The sequence below is a fragment of the Pleurotus ostreatus genome (genome assembly GCF_014466165.1).
Source record: "Pleurotus ostreatus strain PC9 chromosome Unknown scaffold_9, whole genome shotgun sequence".
Classification (NCBI taxonomy): domain Eukaryota; kingdom Fungi; phylum Basidiomycota; class Agaricomycetes; order Agaricales; family Pleurotaceae; genus Pleurotus; species Pleurotus ostreatus.
Genome location: NW_023503164.1, coordinates 96,378 through 116,765, shown reverse-complemented (window position 1 = coordinate 116,765; position 20,388 = coordinate 96,378). Strand labels below are relative to the sequence as shown.

General features: G+C 50.3%; 4 protein-coding genes across 4 annotated transcripts; all 4 read right to left on the bottom strand.

Annotated features, from left to right (window-relative positions):
- Positions 1–561: 561 nt before the first annotated feature.
- On the bottom strand, positions 562–939 carry PC9H_011262 (uncharacterized protein; the record flags this gene model as incomplete). The annotated part of the gene is made up of 1 exon (XM_036780747.1): positions 562–939. The coding sequence occupies one exon, from the start codon at positions 937–939 to the stop codon at positions 562–564; it is 378 nt and encodes a 125-aa protein (XP_036626602.1).
- A 960-nt stretch (positions 940–1,899) lies between these two features.
- On the bottom strand, positions 1,900–2,308 carry PC9H_011261 (uncharacterized protein; the record flags this gene model as incomplete). Its single annotated transcript, XM_036780746.1, has 2 exons — positions 1,900–2,137; positions 2,196–2,308. 2 exons carry the CDS (start codon positions 2,306–2,308, stop codon positions 1,900–1,902), a joined length of 351 nt encoding a protein of 116 aa, XP_036626601.1.
- Positions 2,309–7,630: 5,322 nt separating this feature from the next.
- PC9H_011260 (uncharacterized protein) lies at positions 7,631–11,089 on the bottom strand (the record flags this gene model as incomplete). Its single annotated transcript, XM_036780745.1, has 16 exons — positions 7,631–8,395; positions 8,462–8,518; positions 8,570–8,626; positions 8,676–8,729; positions 8,881–8,922; positions 9,072–9,134; positions 9,188–9,241; positions 9,293–9,367; positions 9,419–9,493; positions 9,539–9,622; positions 9,709–9,769; positions 9,833–9,900; positions 9,955–10,017; positions 10,069–10,137; positions 10,195–10,947; positions 11,006–11,089. 16 exons carry the CDS (start codon positions 11,087–11,089, stop codon positions 7,631–7,633), a joined length of 2,424 nt encoding a protein of 807 aa, XP_036626600.1.
- A 6,544-nt stretch (positions 11,090–17,633) lies between these two features.
- PC9H_011259 (uncharacterized protein) lies at positions 17,634–20,070 on the bottom strand (the record flags this gene model as incomplete). Its single annotated transcript, XM_036780744.1, has 5 exons — positions 17,634–18,871; positions 18,920–19,299; positions 19,355–19,396; positions 19,446–19,508; positions 19,562–20,070. 5 exons carry the CDS (start codon positions 20,068–20,070, stop codon positions 17,634–17,636), a joined length of 2,232 nt encoding a protein of 743 aa, XP_036626599.1.
- Positions 20,071–20,388: the final 318 nt, after the last annotated feature.

The following is a 20,388-nucleotide window of genomic DNA, read 5'->3' as shown; positions in this document are numbered from 1 at the left end:
GTGAGGCGAGGTAAGTCCCTCCGTTGTCGTTGTCGTTCAGTGTTTCGTTCATGCATCTCGTCCCCACTCTCGCTCTCGTTCCAGCTTTCGCATTTCGCCCTTGTTCGCGTTCTTGTTCCCCTCGTTTCTGTGGCTTACTGTCACCCGCTAACCGCCATCCTCCCTCGCAGTCCGCAGCCGCAGACCCCCTCAACGCAGGACACAGTCCCCGCCGCTGGCCCAGACTCGCTGTGACAATCAATCGAGGCGCACGGTGCACGGCACACGAGATGGCTTGCGTCGACGGTGCGTCTCTTTCTGGCTTCTTTTTCCCGCCTCCCGCATCCGTGCGTGTCCCTGCTCGTGTCCACCGGTTCGTCCTCTCCGTGCCTTACCTCGGCCATCTCGCCTTGGTGCCAGCGCTGGGGTCCCTTGGTGACCGTTCGACGAGGAGTGGTAAAGGGTGTGGTGCGCGATTATCACTGTCGAAAGTGTTGGAATGCGTGTGCCCATCCAGCCCTAGCCCTCATTGTGTCGTTGGCAGATAACGACGGTGCATCGGCGCGGCTATCTTGGTATAATCTAACCCTTGGTGGAATCGGTGGCACGCGCTGCGGCAATCGAGGTCAGATAGGTGCTCAAGTACCACATCCGCCGATTGGATGCAGCACTGCCGAGAAACAGTAGACCGGACCAATAATCCTCCAGGGGCACGATATCGTTGGGGTCATCGACGACTTTCTCAAGCGCCTCGCCCTGGTCCAGAAACCGCAAGGGAGGAGGCTCATCTCCACCCGCCTCGGGCTGTTGCCCCCATTTCTTCATGCGAGCCTCAATAGCTTTCTTGTCCTTCTCCGCCTTCGCGATCGCTTGCCGCTGTGCCTTGGTCAGTTTAGTCCTTTCCGTCTTCTTCTTCTGTGTCGCCCCCATCCGGAGACCAATCGACATCAGCCACTTCATTGTGTGTCTCCTCCGGCTCAGATTGGTCCATGCTCTCGTCAAGCTCGACTGGGTCTGGGGTCTGGGGTCTCTCCAGGCTGGTCTCACTTCGGTGCATCACTTGCCATCTCCACCACTTCCCCACTGCTGGGAGTAGTACCACGGAGTCCTGATTGCGTCGAAGAGGATCGGATAAGAGTATCTTGGCATAGTCCTCCAGCTGTTCCATTGCGTCTTCTAGACGCTCGCAGAGCTCCTCTAAGAACCGTTGGCTGACAATATGGGTGCGCGACGGAAACTTCTTCAACTCCGCAAACAACGGGATCCCGACATAGTCAATGACCAGCTCATCCCATCACTGCGGGCAAACGCCTATAAAAACGCGCGAGATATGAAGACAATACCTTGATGTTAATACAACCATCTTCTGCATATTCCCACCGTAGATATTGTGAATTTATTTAAATTATTGTTCAACTTATAAATCATCATATCATCCCCAGAATTATTGAGACTACTTCTCAAATATCAGGATTGTCATTATAAAAGAGTAAATATAATTAATGTCAGCCTTTTACCTACAGAAATATGCCAATGATATTGAGGTTGTTATTCTCAATATCACCACAGTTAATATTCAGAATATCATCAGCCCCCTATCTGTCAGCAATACGCTGATGATATTCTGAATATCATTCCCGATATAGTCATCATATCCCTGATGACGTATAATCAGGCTATAAGCACTCGTATCTCCAGCATATTGACGAAGATGGTAACCTAATTATCATCAGCAGTGATATGCTAGAAATACATTGTAAAGTATTCAGATTATTGTACATAGAATATATGATGAAAATATTGTACGGAATGGAAGTGAACCAGTTCAAGTCACATTAGTACTTTGAGTCCTCATGCGTAATGAACTGACGAGAGATGGCGCGTGCATTAATGTATTCATGGCGGGTGTACTCCAAAGTACTACAAGAAGAGCAGGCAGACGAGATACGCAATGAGTACATCGAAAGGCTCGATTTCCGCGTAAGTCACCGCGTTAAACGGCACTACCTGGTGCCCAAACCCACGTCGAGACACCAAGTCGTCGTCGTCGTCGTCGTCGTCGTCGACCGTGATGGTCAAGACCCAATCGCCGCCGTTTTCGCCGCGAAAAACGTGGATAGAGGCTGATACTACCCCGGGAGGTGTCCTTGAAGCGTCCCTATGTATATAAAAATTAATACCCGCGCCTAGATCAGTAAAACGTTCATGAGACTTACATGACGACTACGTTGTCCAAAGGGCGTAGTACGTTGAAGTTGCGCACCAGGGCCTTTACGAAGGCCAGCCAAGCGATAGGGAGTGGAATATCGGGCGAGTACCAGGCTCGCATGCTTGATTTATAGAGGAAATCTAACTTAGAAGGATGGGGTCAGCTGGATCTGGGGGAGCGCATCACTCACTGTCAATTGATGGGTCTTTGCACGAAGTTGGTTGTGACTGAGTAACACACGGAACACTCTGCTCGCACATTGTGCTCAAGCGCCAACGACGACGGAACTACTTACGGCGCCCTAATGTACCGACTACGAATCATGTCTTCTCCAGTTTCTAGCCCGCCCAATCCTGTTCAACCGTTGGCGGCGGGCATGTCGAATCATCAATCAAGGCGTCTCGACGCTGGAGTGCGAGGTCGCGTGGGTAGGAGATTCGTTTGTGTAGGGGGTCAAGGGTAATGGCTAGCACTAGTGGGGTACGTCGTATCACACCTACTCCCCCCCGCGTCACTGACTCGTTCGTTTCGTTTCGATCGTGGAGTGGGATTGGGAGTGTGCGAGCGCGCCATCTACTTCCCGTGCCATATCTGTGCTGCATGTGTTCGCGCCTCTTGTTCGTCAACGTCGTGTGATCTGTGTACGGACACACTCACCTCGCAGGCTCACTCGCCGTTGGAGCACCCCCAATGTTCGTCACACTCAGTTTCACTCAGTGGTGGCCAAGGGACGACACCGACGTGTCACAATCATGGCATGATCCTCCTGCAGGCTCACGCCTCCCTTATCATCCCATCCTTGCTTCGTTTTCGCATGACGCTGATGGCATCGTCCTGACCTGGCATTGGATGCTCTCGCTGCTTCGAGATCGGCCCACGTCTGCACCATTGAACGAAGCGCGCCTACCGATCGTCGAGTGGATCCAGTCGTGTCCAAAGTGTCGAAGTCGGTGTTGAAAAATACACGATCACTCGTGCCTAATTCCCCATTTGACTGCGCGCGTCTTAGGCATCCTGACTCTCGTGTTCGCAACCATACAGTTCGAGTTGCATAGCAATCTTGATCGCGATCGCCGTCAAACGTCACCGACGACCACACCCTACCCACGCGCGGTGTCTTCAAGCTGGCTGAAAGAGCGCTCTGCCCCGTTGCGAAGCCTCACTACGGTCTCGGAGGGTTGGAGATGCCGAGCGAGTTAGCTATCATAGTCAACTGAAAACGTCGGCATGCATAGGTACACGATCGACGTGCTCGACGAAGAGCTCTATGAGGGTAAGACGTCGGTTCGCATCCAGAAGAGCGAAACTCACTAGATGCAGCACCATAGCCACACGTGGTCGTCGATGCAGCCTCGAACGACACTCGCGATGACGACGACGGGACTCGACAAACGAGGGGGGTGTCCTTGCTAATCTGCGCACTGAGCCAAAATGGTTGTTGGACTTCGCGCTCGTCCAGACTGCGCACACTGTTAATCGCACTTGATAAGTCGTAGAGTGCCTGGGTGACCATGACTCAAGTTAAGATCCCTCAGTATCAATATACATGGTAAGCATAGCACGTATGCAGAGGTTTTATCTCGGTATCGAGACTCCTCAAGGCCAGCGCACATCGTACTCGGATAATGTACGACTTGGTTTGTCTCGGTATCGAGACCCTCAAGGCCAGCGCGCATTCCTTGGTCGATGTTTCGATATCGTGAACCCGTCTCGATAGCGAGACTCCTCCAGCTCAAGGCCTAATCTCGATAGCGAGACTCGCCTGAGGTGAGTGTTGGCAACAACATGCCACGCGGCACTCGCCGAATTTCGCAGTCGGGATTGCAATATTGGTGGACTACCGTTTTGAGTAGCGTGCTGGCTGGACTACCACTTTTGGTAATACAGTGCAGACACCAATATCTATCAATGTTACCGTGCGCGACAATTGCCTATAAATTGTGAGCGGAATTACCCAGTTGAGTATTGTGGGCCGAACTCCGTCGGGACGTCGCGATTGGGGGCCCTTACTCACATAGAAAAACAGTAACCATACCAGTCATAGCAGCCTGTTTTCAATTTTTGTCTAGTTTACATTGTAGCGAGAAAGAATGGGCGCAAGATCAATTACAAGATAGAAATGTAACCTAGTGTCTTTCTAAATCATGTTCATTCCAAGTTCAATAAGAGCTTCGAAAGTAGCTTTTGGTATAGGCCCAGCGAGAGCGTCGGACAACCATTTGCGACGGGTCTCTATCTTGGGTGACTTTGTGTTGGGAAACTTTACACCCACTTTTTTGAGAGTAGCCAGCAATTGGCTAATTTGTTTCGCGCTAAGTCTCTGCACATCTGCCGATGTCACAACTGGTCTTCTTTCCCGGCTACTTTCAGAAGCGTCATCAGCAACATCGCCCTCAATGGCCTTCCGCTTTTTAAGATAGGCCTCACTCAGAACCGTCTTGGTCATGTGAGTTTGTGACATTCCGTTACGCAGAGCTTAGCAGCCTCGACAGGGGTTATTATAGACAAAGCTAAGTACTACGGTACTATTGCACTAAGGTTACTCTGTATATACTCAAAGAATGGGAATTATAGTAGTTTTAAAATATATCTAATGGTCATAAATGGTCATAATGTCGTTGTAAAATCATTATCGGTGTCGAGGAGCATTCATAAGGGTACCAATCTGAGACAGGATGTTCTCAGGGATTGTGCGATGGCCGCGGTACTTCTTTGCAGCCCAAGCCGCTTCTGCGCCGTTGAGTCCTTTGCGGTACGCATCCATGAAACGAAGTGAGCGAGTCGCAAATCTGCATCAAGTCTCATCAGTAACACAGTAATCAGAGCCTGGATCACAAGTGCTCACCTTCGCATCGCAATCAAAGGCACCTCCTCAAGAGACTGGAGAAGGTTCCGCTCAAGGTCTTCCTCTTTCGATGAGGGCGGATACATCCGATAACGCCGTTTGGCGTATCCCCAACATTGCTCGATGAAATTCAGCTCGCAATGGAATTTTGGGAGAAAAATGACTTGGAATCCCATCGCCTTCGCGTCCTGCTCGAGAAGAGACTCGACGTGCACAAAATCAGGTTGGTTGTAGAGGAACCGGCGGCAGCAACAGTCAGTGGCTCCTTCTGGGCAATTGCCAAAGCTCTTCCCGCACTGCGCCTTCTTCTTGGCGATATCGCTGAACCCCCGTTCCTCGATGATGACTGCCATCCCTTTGAACTGACCAGCACGATTATGCCCTTCTGGAAAATAGAAGTCTTGCTCGCGCCCATCCGCAAACTTCCCGTTGGCCATGCGGGCTCTCTCCTTCTTGATTTTCCCATCAGTGTCGTAGACGGGCTTGCCATCGGGTCCCATCACATTAACATCAACTCCAAAAGTTGACGAAGGGCCTTTTGGCATTTTGGATGCTGAAAGTGCACCCTCGGCTCGTTTTGTATGTGTCTTCGCGTTGTCGTAAACGAATTTGTGATTGTCGTCTGGGTAATGCTCCCTAACATACTCCATAGCTCTCTTGAACTGGGCACGGACATCATTGTTGTCAAAATACCCATCACGCGCCTTTCCTGCACGGAAAAGCTGCAGGCAGATCCACCCGTAGTCCGCAGAGACAAATGCAGCCACCATCAATGAATGCCCTTCTCCCTTCGCAAGCGGCACTGCCTTCTCCGTTTTGTGGACCCAACGGACTCGACGACGGTCATGTGCATAGTATGTTGATTCGTCGTGGTACCACAGGACTTTGCGACGAGGCGGCGGGTTTTCCTCCACTTCCTGAGTACCATCGTTGTTCCATTTCCGCATCGAAGGCTCTACCTTGGCAATGGCCGGCAAGAAGACCTCCTTTCGGTACCTCACAACATCGATGCGTTCGTGGCCGTCGCTGTATTGACCCTTAGGTGTTTTGGTCCAACGGTACCCCATTTTTGCCAACCATCTCTGCGCCGTTGCAAGTGAGATCGGCTTTTGGCGGCCCAGCCTTTCGAGAACATCAGGGCGCGAGACATAGTCGACAATATCCTGAGCGCGGATCCACTGTCCAAGGCCTTGCAAGTGCAGGTTGATCTCCTGTGCGAAGTCCTCATCATCCAAGTGGCTCCTGCCTAATCCGCCTTTCCAGCTGTGCTCGGGAATGAATTCACGATTAAGAACAAACTCCCGTGTCCAATTTCGAAGGAGTTTGGCTTGATAAGGGCCGTGTCCTAGGCTTTTGGCTGTGTAGAGTGATGCCTGTGTCCATTGTGAGGTGTGAGGATTCTTTGTCTGAAAGCTGATGACATTGAAGCAAAACAGACGCATGGCCTCAAAGCGTTCGCGGACGACGTGATCCAGACCAGGATCTTGATGACCATACCCCTTCTTCCTCTTCGGTTTAAGAATAGCCTCGAGGTCAGCGTGCGCAGCCTTAACCGCGTCAAGATCTGGAGCGGGTATCCATGTGCCGGCATACTTTGGTTTATGGTGCGTATCAGGATTGTAGCTGCTGTCTTCGTTTGCAATGATGTCATGTCTGTTCTCATTCTCGTCATCAGCAGGCAAGCTCAGCGGCACATTGGAATGCTCGCTTTCGACGCCTTCACCGCTTTCGTCATCTCTAGCATCTGCATTTAAATTTGGCTCGTCGATGTCTTCATCGTCTTCGTGATCAAACGGTTCATCTCCGCAACCAACTCCCTCATCGTCTGAATCATCGAGCCATCCATCTTCTATGTCTTCCTCAGGTGGGTGAGCTAGAGGCGGCGGCGGAAAGTTTATTCATCTGCGCTCAGAAACTTGCTTCTCTTTCAGGATTGGTGTAGTCGGACTCACCCAAAGGTCCTTCTACGTCGCTCTCAGCAGCAGGAGCTCTCGTTTTGCGCTGCCAATCTGTCGCTGCTGGCTCAGGAGCCTGGCTGGCCTCAATAGGAGTGTGTGGAAGTGAAAAGGTATGTGGGCAGTGTTTGCTGTGGAAACTGCTTGCTGAAGCGTCGTTGAGAGGGCCTGAGGCATTCTTCGATGTTTCCGGGTATATTGGAGTCTTCAATGGGGCGCTTTAGGCATTTTTCATACTGCAGAAAGGTGAAGATGACATACATTCTCTTTATTTTCGTCTATTTTCGATTTTTTTGTCTTTGGTGAGTAGCCAACCCAGTTGCCTAGATTCTTAAGGTTCCATTTTCGTTTAGAGCCCATTATATGGAGTGTAAAATAGCATTGAAAGATTGTGTGTAGTGTGTCAGTGGTCGCGACGCGACGCGCTTTGGGAGGCAAGGGTTATCCGTGCCTAATATGGCAACCGTGCTTATGACCAAACTGAGGCAAGGAAACTTGTAAACTCAGTTCAAATTCTGTACGCCTCGAATTCAAAATTCTGGTCGCAAGGAAATCTGCCAATTTTCATTTCTAACAATCTCTTGCGGACGGAATTTTGATTTAGCGAGCTTAAGCTTTTGTATGGGGTTTTGAACGGTTTCATCACACATTGTCACGGCCTGGCACATGACCAAGACGGTTCTGAGTGAGGCCTATCTTACCACGAGTATTATCTCGGGGGCTATATGAGGCAGATCGTCCCCGCTTTCTGATACGCGCTTCGAAGGTTTGCACGGCCGAGTCGATAGAGATCCTGCGAGCGGTGGAACTCCATTGTCCAGCGTGGGTTATAGCACGGCCTGGAGAGTCCGTCATCCTGAAAGTGAACGGAGTGGTCGAGGTCAAGGTAGACACCCTGCGAGTGGGAGTCATCGGAGTGGTCGAGGTCAAGGTAGACACCCTGCGAGTGGGAGTCATCGGAGTGGTTGAGGTAGAGATAGACACCACGCGAGTGGAAGCCATCGGAGCCACCGAGGGCGAGGCCCTGTGACTGGGCTGAGTCTCTAGGTGCGTGGATCCTTGAAGGAGCTCTGTCTGCGTTTCCTCCTGTGTTAGTGTTGGTGGAGACTCCGTTTGGGTTTGAATAGTGCGCATGCAATGAAGCTGGACACTCTTGTCCGATCTCGGCAAAGACTCCGTTTGGGTTTGACCAGTGCGCGTGCAATGAAGCTGGACACTCTTGTCCAATCTCGGCAAAGACTCCGTTTGGGTTTGACCAGTGCGCGTGCAATGAAGCTGGACACTCTTGTCCAATCTCGGCAAAGACTCCGTTTGGGTTTGACCAGTGCGCGTGCAATGAAGCTGGACACTCTTGTCCAATCTCGGCAAAGGCTCTGTTTGCATAGCTCTGGTTTCGACAAGGGGCAACTGCGTGCATGTATGAGAAGTCGGGCGACGAGTCGATGTCAAACGTAAGCGTATGAAGGAGCTGACCTTACGGCGACCCTGTATCAAATCTGCCCATCGCACAGCCGAAGAAAGCTCCAAAATCTACCATCGGTGCCATTCAGTTGCAAATCATTTGAAGATACGAACACTGACCTGGGATTGAAGTCTTTCTATCACCTCCACTAGTGGCAGTTGATGACGAGCTTCGAGCTTGCCCGCGGTGAGAAGATCGTTCTGGTTATGATATCATGCGACTCACCTCCTTGGCCAGGATTCCGAATTCCGTTTGCATTGCTACAATATGCTCCAAGGCCTGATATGAGAATAAGAAACAGGCACTCCAGCGGCGAAGGGAACTGTGACCTCAGTTTGAACCATTCGCCTCTGTACTTCGATTTCTGTTTGCACATGCATGTTCATCTAAAAATTCAGCTAGCGAAGTAAAGTATGGTATTTCGACTCACTAAGGCTTCCTTCCTGTCGTGTGTACTAATGATTTCCTGTAACTGAATTGGACATGATGTCAGCTCAGTCGGATGAATGCAGGACGGAATAACTTCATTCAATGCAGAATGCCTCAGAGACTCCATCTGATGTCTTAGTCCGGTGATCTGAAGAAGGTCAGGAACAGTTACGTCGCGACTCCACGACGCACCTCTTGCTCGGCGTCGTCTCTGGTTCGAACAAGTTCCCGCTTGCACGTCTGTAAGGCTGCAGACTTGAGTGGCAATATATGTAAGTGAAACCGGGTGAATGTGATGGGAGACTAACCTCAATCGATACAGAATGCTTCAGAGACTCTATCTGACGTCGTAGGACGGTGATCTTGAAGAAGATCAGGAGCAGTTACACCAGAACTTCACCACGTATACGCACCTCTTGCCCAGCGTCCTCTCTGGTTCGAACAAGCTCCCGGTTGGACGACTCTATCTGTTGTTGTAGGCTGGTGATCTTGAAGAAGGTCAGGAGCAGTTACGCCAGGATTTCACTTCGTATACGCACCTCTTGCTCGGCGTCCTCTCTGGTTCGAACAAGCTCCCGGTTGGACGACTCTATCTGTTGTTGTAGGCCGGTGATCTTGAAGAAGGTCAGGAACAGTTACGCCGGGATTTCACTACGCACCTCCTGCTCGGCGTCGTCTTTGACCCTTATGAGCTCTTCGTGCGCAGTCTGGAGGGAGCTAAGACGGGCCTCAATTATAGTCTTCTGCAATTTGATTATATTTCGGAGTTGTGGAACAATCAAAGCGGTGGTTAGATGCAAGAAAAATCACGAACTTCGTGACAACGGACCTGCTGTTCGGCGTCTTCTATTCCTATCTTGAGCTCTCGATTTATCAATTCCAGGTTATTTCTATATTGATTCTGATGCGTACAAGTATAAGTTGCAATTGACGGACTCTTGAGAACGAAACACCTAACCTCGACCTTGAGTTCATGATTCTGTGCTACTAGACGCGCCCTACGTATTTTGAGCACAGACAACTGAATCCGAATTAGAGATCAACTAAGAGGGAAACGAGTCTCGAACGAACTCACAGCGTGTCTCAAAGCTTGCTTCTGGCGTTGGTCTTTCCTCCGATGAGTATTGAAGATGGACTTCTAGTCAGAAGTCAACAACAACGGCGCAATGGATCTCATAACACTACTTACTAGGTTCGCCAGAAGGGCCTTCCCCACTCGTACCTTCTTACCCAGGATCCCTAGCTCCGTTTCGATGGCCTGTGCCAGCACGGACACATGAGTTCAACGGAAACCAAATGAGCCAGACTTTCTCACCTGAGTATGCGAACGAGACCGGGAGGTGACTCGGGCACTTCGACCTATAGCACAATACGGGTCTGCGTGATTTACACAGAGACAGGGGACAGGGTGGAGAGAAAGTCGCGATAAAGCTGGTACGAGAATGTCGCACTCAGGATCTGTTATAGATTCAGTCCCTCCTCCCCTTGGAATGTCCGGGTTGATTTCAGCTGCCTCGGAATCTAATGCTGGAATAGCCTGTGGGGAAGGCGACGAGGGCTCCGAATGACAACCATCCTGTTGAATAAGCGGCAGAGGAACCTCAAGTATTTCGGCATTCGAGCTCGGGGGGGACATTGCAATTGCCTGGGGCGAAGCAGACACAGGCTCAGGCTCTAGGGAAGACCGACCTGTCTGAGGGGGCGGAAGATTTTGATGTTCTGGTGATGGAAGGGATGTCCGATTAATGTCTCGCATAGGGTGGAGAGGCGGGTGGATGGCATGCTTCGTGTTATTGTCCGTAGGACTTTCGGCTTGTTTGCTCACCCGTAACTGGCCATTGGAAGGGCCTGTTATGAGAACCGGGGCTGGTTCAATTGTGGGGTCATTGGGCGAACAGCCTGATATACCCATCTCAGTGGGCTCGGGGTGCGACGGCGTGCCATCGATAGTAGATAATGGTACAGCTGGCTCTTTCTCAGCGGCACGAGCGGGGATCGGGGACACGGTATCATTGATATCTCGCTCTTCGGAGCCAACGGCGGGCTGGTTGATATTTCCTGGACGTGGCTACACAATACATGCTTGTAAGGAAAGAAGTTTAGACCAAATAACCATGCGCACGTACTGTTCGAGCCGTCGAAGGAAGGTACCTTGTAGCCGCCATAGCGACAGCAATCATCACTGCTTCACCAACGGTAGAGGCAGACATGGGATAGAGTGGTGGTAAGTCTAAGGGTGTGCGAGATGGGGGTATAAAGGAGCGAAACGAGCCCCACGTCTTTTGATCTCGTAGCTACAAAACGACAAAGGGAATCCCTCAAGGCCAACAAAGGCCAACATGGGAATCCCTCAAGCTCAAGGCCAACAAAGGCCAATATTCAGTCTCGTTCGAAAGCGAGATTCGAAGACATGAACAGCACGTATGCAGAGCATGCATTGACTTGGATTTATCTCGGTATCGAGACTCCTCATGATCGGATATGTGTGACTTATTCTGTCTCGGTATCGAGACTCTTCAAGGCCAGCGCGCATCGTGACGCTCAAGGTCAAATTTCTGTCTCGATAGCGAGACCCAAACTCAAGGCCAATGCCCAGCCTCGATTGATACTCGTGTTGTTGACAACACGCCACGCGGCGCTCGCCGAATTTCGCAGTCGGGATTGCAATATTGGTGGACTACCGTTTTGAGTAGTGTGCCGGCTGGACTACCACTTTTGGTAATACAGCACAGTACGAAATCAATATTTATCAATGACATTGCGCGCAACCCACGCATGCGGGGTTTATAGCATGAAATTTATCATATATATAAGTCCTCATTAGACTGGCTCAGGGATCGCTGGGGGAGTAACGAGTTGCGACGCACTAGTGTAGGGGGTGGCGTGGGATCGTGTGGTGGGAGGCCTCAAGGGCAACTTAAATGTTCTGTCTCGACAGCGAGACCCCTCAAGCTGAAGGCTAATGCCCAGTCTCGATAGCGAGACTCGATTGCGCAGTCGCCATAGCGTGCGGCACTCGGCCTTCACTATTAGGAACGAATTCGTGACGCTTACTTTCTGTGTTGCTTTTGCTGGCCATTATGGTGATGGCCCTCGTCTGGTACTTCCTTTGTCCCTGCCGAGAAACAAACGTACGTCACTTTGCATTCCCTTTGCGCGCCACTGAATCTTGGGTCCTGTAGCATTAGAATTTGCCCCGTCATTCATTTCGTTCGACTTTGCTGCACATACTTTCTTGGCGTAGACGCCGGCCTTCGTGCTACTCCAGACATACCATCATTTTGCAAACCATTCTCGCCCAACACCAACACCACTTCGAAACATTTTCATGACATCTCCACTACCTACACGCATCTTCATCTCACGCATCATACCCAACTTGTATCAACTAGCCACTCAGAACCTGCATTTCATCACTGTCTTCGCATACGACCATTTAGCAATCGCAACGATAATACCTACTGTAAATCGCTACTTACTTGTACAGCACTTCACCGTCTCCTTGTGCCCGCTTTAGTCACCGCATTTGTCGTAAATGACATCTTGTATATTCTCCGGAACACGCTGCGGAAGAAATGCAGGACTAAGTAGGTAAGTACGAGTACGCATCGTATAGAATGCTCATTAGCTGTGGTTCGGCTCCACCCTGCCATTCCACGCTGTTGTTCGCTCGTCGTACAACGGCGCTGCTATAGATCGGTGAATAACTAGCCTGGATCTTCGTATACCCTCCCGCCGATAACACCTGGCGGGCCTGGTATCCACTTTATGAGATGTACCGTTCAGATCGCTTCCGTCTAAGCGCTGAGACCGCTAAATTGATACTTACAAAGATACCGCACCAATAGGTAGTTGCGAATCGGTGGAAGGTGTCCGCTGTATGGACGAAACACTCTAAGGCAAAGCGTGAAGGAAGCTCGCGATCTTCGTATCGTATACAGGAGTTAGGAGGACAGGGGAAGCGTAGTAAGGCAGAGGTACCTTACAAATGGCAGAGTGATTGAAAAGAGTACAAGAGTCAGGAAGATTCAAACGATTGCCTAAGCTGAATACAGGTTGAAGATTAGCAACATTGTGGTCGATCGGGTATATGTAACCTACCCTATTCAGCGGTAAGACATGGACAAGCTCTTGACTGGGCTGGGCCCCCATACTTGTCAGAGCGCAGTGCGAGATAATGGCTGATATCGGGATGACATGGTGGTCATTCGTATTCCTATAGGATAGGAAACCACCAGCAAATCCGTATTTTCTGTATGGATCAAGATCTGAATTCACTGGGCGGAAGGAACGGATCCCCAAGAAAACACCCGCAAACGCCGGCGGGGAGTATTGGAATATCTTTTCCACGACACCAGCATACATGGGTGTATCGGCATTGATTATAGTTGCTGCAGGACGAAAGACGACCAGACTATTTCGGATTTTGGAAGTACCGGCACAACCGTATGATACGCCGTGAACCACGATTTCATCATAGAATGACAAACTGCGGGGGGCGGACACAGTGGCCGGAAGCTGGCTGCATAGTAGCTGATAGTAATGGTCGTCCAAACGTGCGAGTTCTACCTGAAGACCCAATGTTATCTCTTGCATGGGCTCGAACTCGCGGAACCGAGCAAGACGCCGTGGATCCTCTTGGCTGAACTTGGCCAGAATGTCAACCATTCCAGATACTTTGCTGCGTAGGGCAGTGTTGTCTGCCAAAAGGGCAGAGAGATTGGCATTGCGAGCAGATGTCACCATCAACGTAGACTCGAGTTGGCCACCTGTGATGTCATCATTGGCTGAGTCTACTCACCCTGGCGGCTTGGCTAACTCACCTGGCTTCCGATTTGTGTTCATACGATGAAGAAAATTGATGTAGCGTTCGTAGTATGGGGAACTGTGGGAGTGGACAGGCCCAAAGTCCTCTAGCATCCTTCCAACATGGAGGGCAGCGTGGTGAACTGGTTTAATGGACACATCCGGGTAGAGTTGATGAGCTCGTTGCATGTAACGAACAATGTGGAAGTCATAGTCAGCAATCTGATCTTGCGAAGTGGTTCGCATATTGGCGATTACAACGGCGGTGACGAGGTCCATGAAATTTGCTAGTATTTCTCTCATTCGACCATCGGCAGCGTGCCATAGTCGGATCAAGGTGATGGGTAAATGTACTGTGCATAGTGTACGGGTTTGACTCGCACTCAAGTCTGTCAGCGAGACCCAATCATGGGGAACGTAGGAAGTCCAAGTGGGAAGCATTGTGCGTTCCATGTCTTGCCAAATTTCCTTCATAATATCGATACCCAATACTGATGTTCTCGTGGAGCCTTGTTCAGGAAGGAAGGAAGCCAGGAGTGTCGTTACAGTTTCGTCCGTGATGGCCTGTTGAGACATGTTAGATTTCAATCATATCGGGCATGTAAATTTACGAGCCTTTTCAACGATGGCATTCACCAAAGGAATTTTCACATTACGCCTACCTGTAGGTACAGAAGAGGCGTCGATGTCAATTAAACGGCAAATATGGCGGAGGATGTCGATCGTCGATCCTTGGGAGATGCTCTCGCGTGATATATCCTTCGTATCGGAGCTCAGGTGTGTCAATATCTTTCGTATGGTGCTCTGGAGCTTTTTGTCTTGCGTGAGCGGCGAGTATCGCTCTATATTTTGAGAATCTAGATTTTCATTGACCATTTGGGCAGGATCGGGAGTTTCAACTCTGATTGGGGCTCCCACCGGTATAGGCTCGATTACGCCAGCCGGCACGGTCTCGATTATGCCTCCGATCGGGATGGGCTCGATTTCGTTTGGCTCTACGCCCTGCGGGTTTTCATCATCCGAGTCAGATAACCACATATTTGGTGGTTCCTCGAGGGGGTCCTCGAGGGTGATAGCTTCAATAGGGACCTGCTGTTGTATGAATCTCTGTACAGAAGAGCTCGACTCGTCCGCTCGCTGAGACAATGTATTAGGGGTGTGGTGGTAGCGCCTAGAAAGTATCCACCCACCCATCGAGCAATATTTTGTGCTAAGATCCACCGAGTCCCAATTACTTCGGTACAAGCGGCACCCAGGATCGTGTTCTCTACACATATCACATAAAGGATAGCACGGTGAAATTCTAACAGTTTGTAGAGGAGATCTTGGGGATGTTCTGCGATCAATTTCTTGCAGGCAGGTAATTTGGCAACGTAGGTTTTGGGGATGTTCATTTTGTCCTTGACAGTCGCGGTGTGAGATGCGCCATCTCCTCCTGAATGCTTGAGGTCGATTCGGAACATGTCGCGGAGGTGGCCCTTAAGGAGGTTGATATCAAGGGTGTGCATAGTGTCAATGACGATGAATCGAATGGGATCCCAATAAGGAAGATCGAAAAGTGGGGACCATCGCTGCCCGTATGCATCAAAAATCTGACTTTGATGAGCCGTACATCGTGCATTCTTCCAAAGATTGGCAAAAAAGAGCAGTTGCTGACGGTCTTTCGGTGGCCATTCTGAGGGATCAAGAATATCTATGTCGTCGTGATCGATATCACAGACGGTACAGAGATTATGGGCCATAGCGGCGGGTTTCCCTGCGATCTGACGAGCCCCAAGCATGTCGCAAATGAGGGGAATGAGCAACGCAAGGTAGTGTCGGCCATTGGGCGAACTCCCTGTCCGCGAAAAGGATACTCCAGGATGCCAGAAGGGTTTAAACTCGTCGACTATGAGTTGAATATATGGATTGATATGCGTGGTATCAGGTTTAGCGGGGCCGGGGATGATGCCAACTAGGTATATATTTTCGGGAAGATATCTAAGGTGCGGCGGAAAATTATAACAAACAATCCATATCCCGGTCGCGGAATTGGGGGTTTGTCCTGGCTTAGCGGAATTGGGCTCGAAACTATCAACTGATAGACCGAACACCAGACGTCCCTCAGCGGGGGAGTGAGATAGAAACGGGTTACCCGCGTGGTCTTTGAGCTGCTGGAAGACATTAGCTAACCAGATATCCGAGATAGGCTGTCGGGTGGCATTAAGCCCCGCAGGATAACCGTCTAAGATTTCTTCAATGCCTTTACGAGATAAGAGCCTCCCCAACCATTGTTGGAAATCCTGATGCTGGTATGTAAGGCGTGGTTCGATCCTGGTACGGCCTCCAACAATAGACTCTTTCCATAACGGTTCGTTGCAGGTTGAGCTTTGCGGGGTTTCACGGCCGATGCAATGACGCGGTGACTTGTCATTTGGGTCATATGGATAAACAGAATGACAGGTCGGACAAGACACATAGGTTCGAAGGACGGGATCTATGTGTAAAGTTGTCGTAGCTGTTCGTGGATCTTTGGCAAATGAATTAACGACCGAGCGGGGTACGCCAGATGAGATTAGCAGATCCCGATTCCCTGCGATTTGCAAGCGAAGCGCTTTTCTTGGTACAAAGTAGAAATTTTGCATGATTGCCGAAACTGTGTATACAACCTGCTGCACAGAGTCAAGAGGAATGACAGATTCAAAGTAGACATCTAGAAATGAACTTGTGAGCCAATCGCTGTGCAATCTAAACGGAGTTTACCAGTGTTGATCACCAATCGTCCGTTACGGTCGACAGTGTTCCTGTTCCGTTGCTGCGACCAGTGAAGTTTTTTGTCGCCATCTAGTTGACGCAAATAGTCCTCGAGTGAGGTGATGAGAGTGTCCACTTCCTGGGATTGAGCGAAGAGATATGCCTTTGATAGTAAATGGGCAACACGGAGCTCGGAGTGGAGGAAGGTAGTGTTGGATCGTCTGTGTGTTTGTAGAGCATGTATCCCCGTATTGGGCTGCCGTGGGTCCATATGAAGCTCATATTCACCTGACGTAGCGGGGTTATTGATGAAGATCAATGGATTGCTGAGCGAAGAAGATGGTAGAGCCGCCATTGCTGCGACTTCGTGCATCGCTAAGTACAGCCAACCACCGATGTCTTCGGGACTAGACGCAGCGACCGTGATGGCGACCTCTTCAAACTCGCTGCCAAGACGCTTGTCGTCCCGGACATGATTATCTCGTGTAGCGCGAGACACTGGTTTACCATCTCCTACAAAACAGCGAGTCTGAGGATTCCACTTTTTGCAGTGGCTACGACAGTGGCAAGTAACGTATTTCATCTTTTTGGGCTCGATGGCAGGATCAATGTCCATCACGTCTCGATTTCGAGACATCTCAAAGCCCGCACTCTCTCAAGCTTGAGGTGAATCAACTAGTCTCGGTTTCGAGACATCTCAAGCTCATGTCCAGAGCGCTTCTATAGTCTCGATAGCGAGATTTGGAGCATGGAGTGTAGTAGTGAGCACTCTCGAAGCCGCAATCAACAACGTATGGAACATGCGGCATTTGCCGAGCTTGAAAGTTCGGAGCAGCCAGAGAGCCATATCGAGCCATATCGGCACGCTGTGACGTCAACGTGAGCTTTACGTTTGACTTATGCTCGCCACAAGTACAACGCGCGACATAAATTAGCTACTATAATGGTATCGGTTCATCTGCCTAAAACGAGCTGTATTGAGCTGGTCATCGGGGGCGAATTGACTCGATGGACTCGTTGATTCTCATCCAGAGATCCCAAACGAGCTCAACCACGGTTGATAGTTCTCACTGGGCGGGCGCTGAAGCGCGACCTCCCGAATATTTTGATGTATATAGAGCTCACCACACACTGGTTATTCACTCGCAGAAGTTGCACAGCGAATCAGAAACAAGAAAATGTAAGTTTTATCGTATGTATATACAGGAGCAGCTATCAATAAAAATCATAGTCATCCCCTCCATCATCTGATGGTTGCGACATGGATCTGCGAGACGAAGACGCTTCTGTCGGGTTATAGTCGCTGATCAGGACTTTCGATGGTTCCGGGTAGACTTGTGGTTCAAATCGAGGAACTGCATCAATGTCGTGTTTGGGAATTTCATTGATGGCCTTCACAAGCTCCTTGATCCCCTGACCCATCTCAGCGTGAAACCTGTTGTCGAGGAGCCAAAAGAAGCCGTACGGCTGAGCATCATGGACTTCGTCAACCGTGACTCCTTGGCGCGCAAGCTCGTGGGCGGCCGACTCGTCTGTATATTTCTTCGTCACCTTCGCTGGTTGCATTATCCTTCCATTCGAAATAGATAACCCGTTCAAGACATAGTCCTCGTATCGCCTTGGAAAGGCCAAGAGCTCTGCACAGGCTCGGTGCCATATTTGCCTCTCAGTGGCTTCAAACGGCGCACGAGAAGCGACCATGACATAGCCGCGAACTTGACGAAGTTTGATGCCGTTGTTGTTGTTGGGCAACCGAAGGCCGTCTGTGAAACGGACCGTCTTAGGCGATGACCAGAAATAGTGCCCCCAATCTTCAAGTGGGGCATCCCAGCGGGGACGACTAACGGGGACAACCTTATTATTTTGTCGACGACGTTTGACATGTCCAGAACCTGGGCGCCGGCTTCGTACAGTGTCCGGATGTTTATCCTTGATCCATTGTGGCTGCCGCCAATTCTGGCGCAGGTAGGACATCCAAGAGAAATACTGGGATGGATGTATCTTCTCCGTGGCTTTTACCCAAGAAAGAACGTAAGCTAACGCGCGTTCTTGATTTGGCTGACTTGCTAGCTCCATATATTGCTTGACTTGATCGATATTCTGAGGAAATCCTGTACCGAAAGGGGGTTCAAGAGCTGGAGGTGGTAAATGAAGTGCCTCGTTCCGCAATGCGTCTTCTTTATCAGAGCCGGCCCGCCATTTGCCATCGACTACAGATACGTGCGCGTTCGCAGGAACCCAGCTAGGCGGAATGCGCCACTCAGAGTTGAGAGGGTCAATTTGGGGACGGGCAATAGGATTGATTTTGGGTAACCGCGGATCTGGAGTCGGAGCTGGCGAAAACGAACGCATTGGATAGTCAATAATTGGGCCCATTGGAAGAGGAGAAGGCGGTGGTGTTGCGTGCATGTTGAAGTCACCGAGAGCGGGCTCCTTCCCATGAGTGTCGCGTACTGATCCTCAGTGAGACACAATATAATAGATATAACGACACTACTTACGTTCTGCCGACGAATACCTTGGGCGCTTTCTGGGGTTACCCCCGCTATCGGTGTCGTCCAGGTCGTGGTGGTGGTCGCGACTATGGGTGTTGTTGTGGTGAGACGCGTCCAGCGCGCCAACGGTCCTCTCTTCGTAGCGATCGTCATTGCAATCGGTCGCGTTATCAAGATTCGATTGGCCTCCCGATTCCTCGATGCGGACGTCCTTGTCGATGCCATGATGGCCATCAGTCGTCGACTTGACCTCCAATTGACCTACCTTTTGCAGATGCCTGAAAGGGTTACTTTCACGGATCGTGTCTAGCAATGGGGAGTATTCCACGAACCGTATGGTTTCCCTCAAATCAGCAGTGAGCGACCGCTCGTCCTGCAAGACTTTGCTGATTTACAAACAGAACTCGTCAGATTGGCAACACTGCAATTCTAGAGACATACTTGTGGGCATTCAAAATTTCCTTGTTCTTCAAGACAAGTACGCTACATAATATTCAGTCCTGAGGATATTGACATACTAATAGACTCGTACTCAATCTCATTTCGTAGTTGCGAAATCTCCGTATCGCGATTGTGTTTCTCTTGGATCAAAAGACTGAATAATCGCATGTTAGAACAGTGCATTATAGGCAGACTAAACTTTATCACCCATTCGCCGCTGCCAAGCTTGAGCACCGAGCATCCGAGGCCTCGCTCACCGAGGTCTGGACTCTGAGGAGCTCCGTCTGTTCGTTGAGCGATTTCACTACTCTATCTCTTTCGGTAGTTAAGAGGCGGATTTGGTCAAGATGGCCCGATTCCGTTGGAGACTCTTTCTCCGTCATTGATATCTTGGCTTCGAGGTGGCTCACCAATCTCGTCGCTATATCTCTCTCATCGGTGAGGCGGCGGATTTGATCTTCGAGATCAGCTATGCGGGCGATGGATGGTTGAAGAGAGGAGAATTTCGTCTCCATTTCAGACAGCTGAGCCTGCAGCAGAGGTGCATTATTGTTAGTTTTGACGATATCTCGTAGCCCTTTTTCATTCGCTCCCCAGCCAGTGGAGACATGATAGAGATAGGCCTCGCATGAGTCGCAACTGAGTTCCCCTATATGGCATGCGCAGCCCATGAGGCTCCGCTCCCATAGCGTCCGTGGTGTCGCCTCGACTGACATGAAAAGGCAACCGTCGAAGTCGATGTACGGTGATTAGGCGTCTATAGTAGCGTAGTGTGAACTTTGAGACGAGGACAACGTCGCAGGCGTTGGAAGAACCCGGCGGGTGACACAACTTGAAGCACTCGGATTTTCACTTCCAAATATAGTACTCCAGGCTAACCCCTAACTCGGAGCAATCGGGTGTTGTTGTACTGCCGGTGTTGTTGTACTGCCTAATGCAGTAGTCTAGTTTAACGCCCTTTCCCTCCAGCTCCATGGACTTCGACTTGTCAGAGTCAAGTGACTCATCCAGAGAAGATTACCTCGATGTCGAGG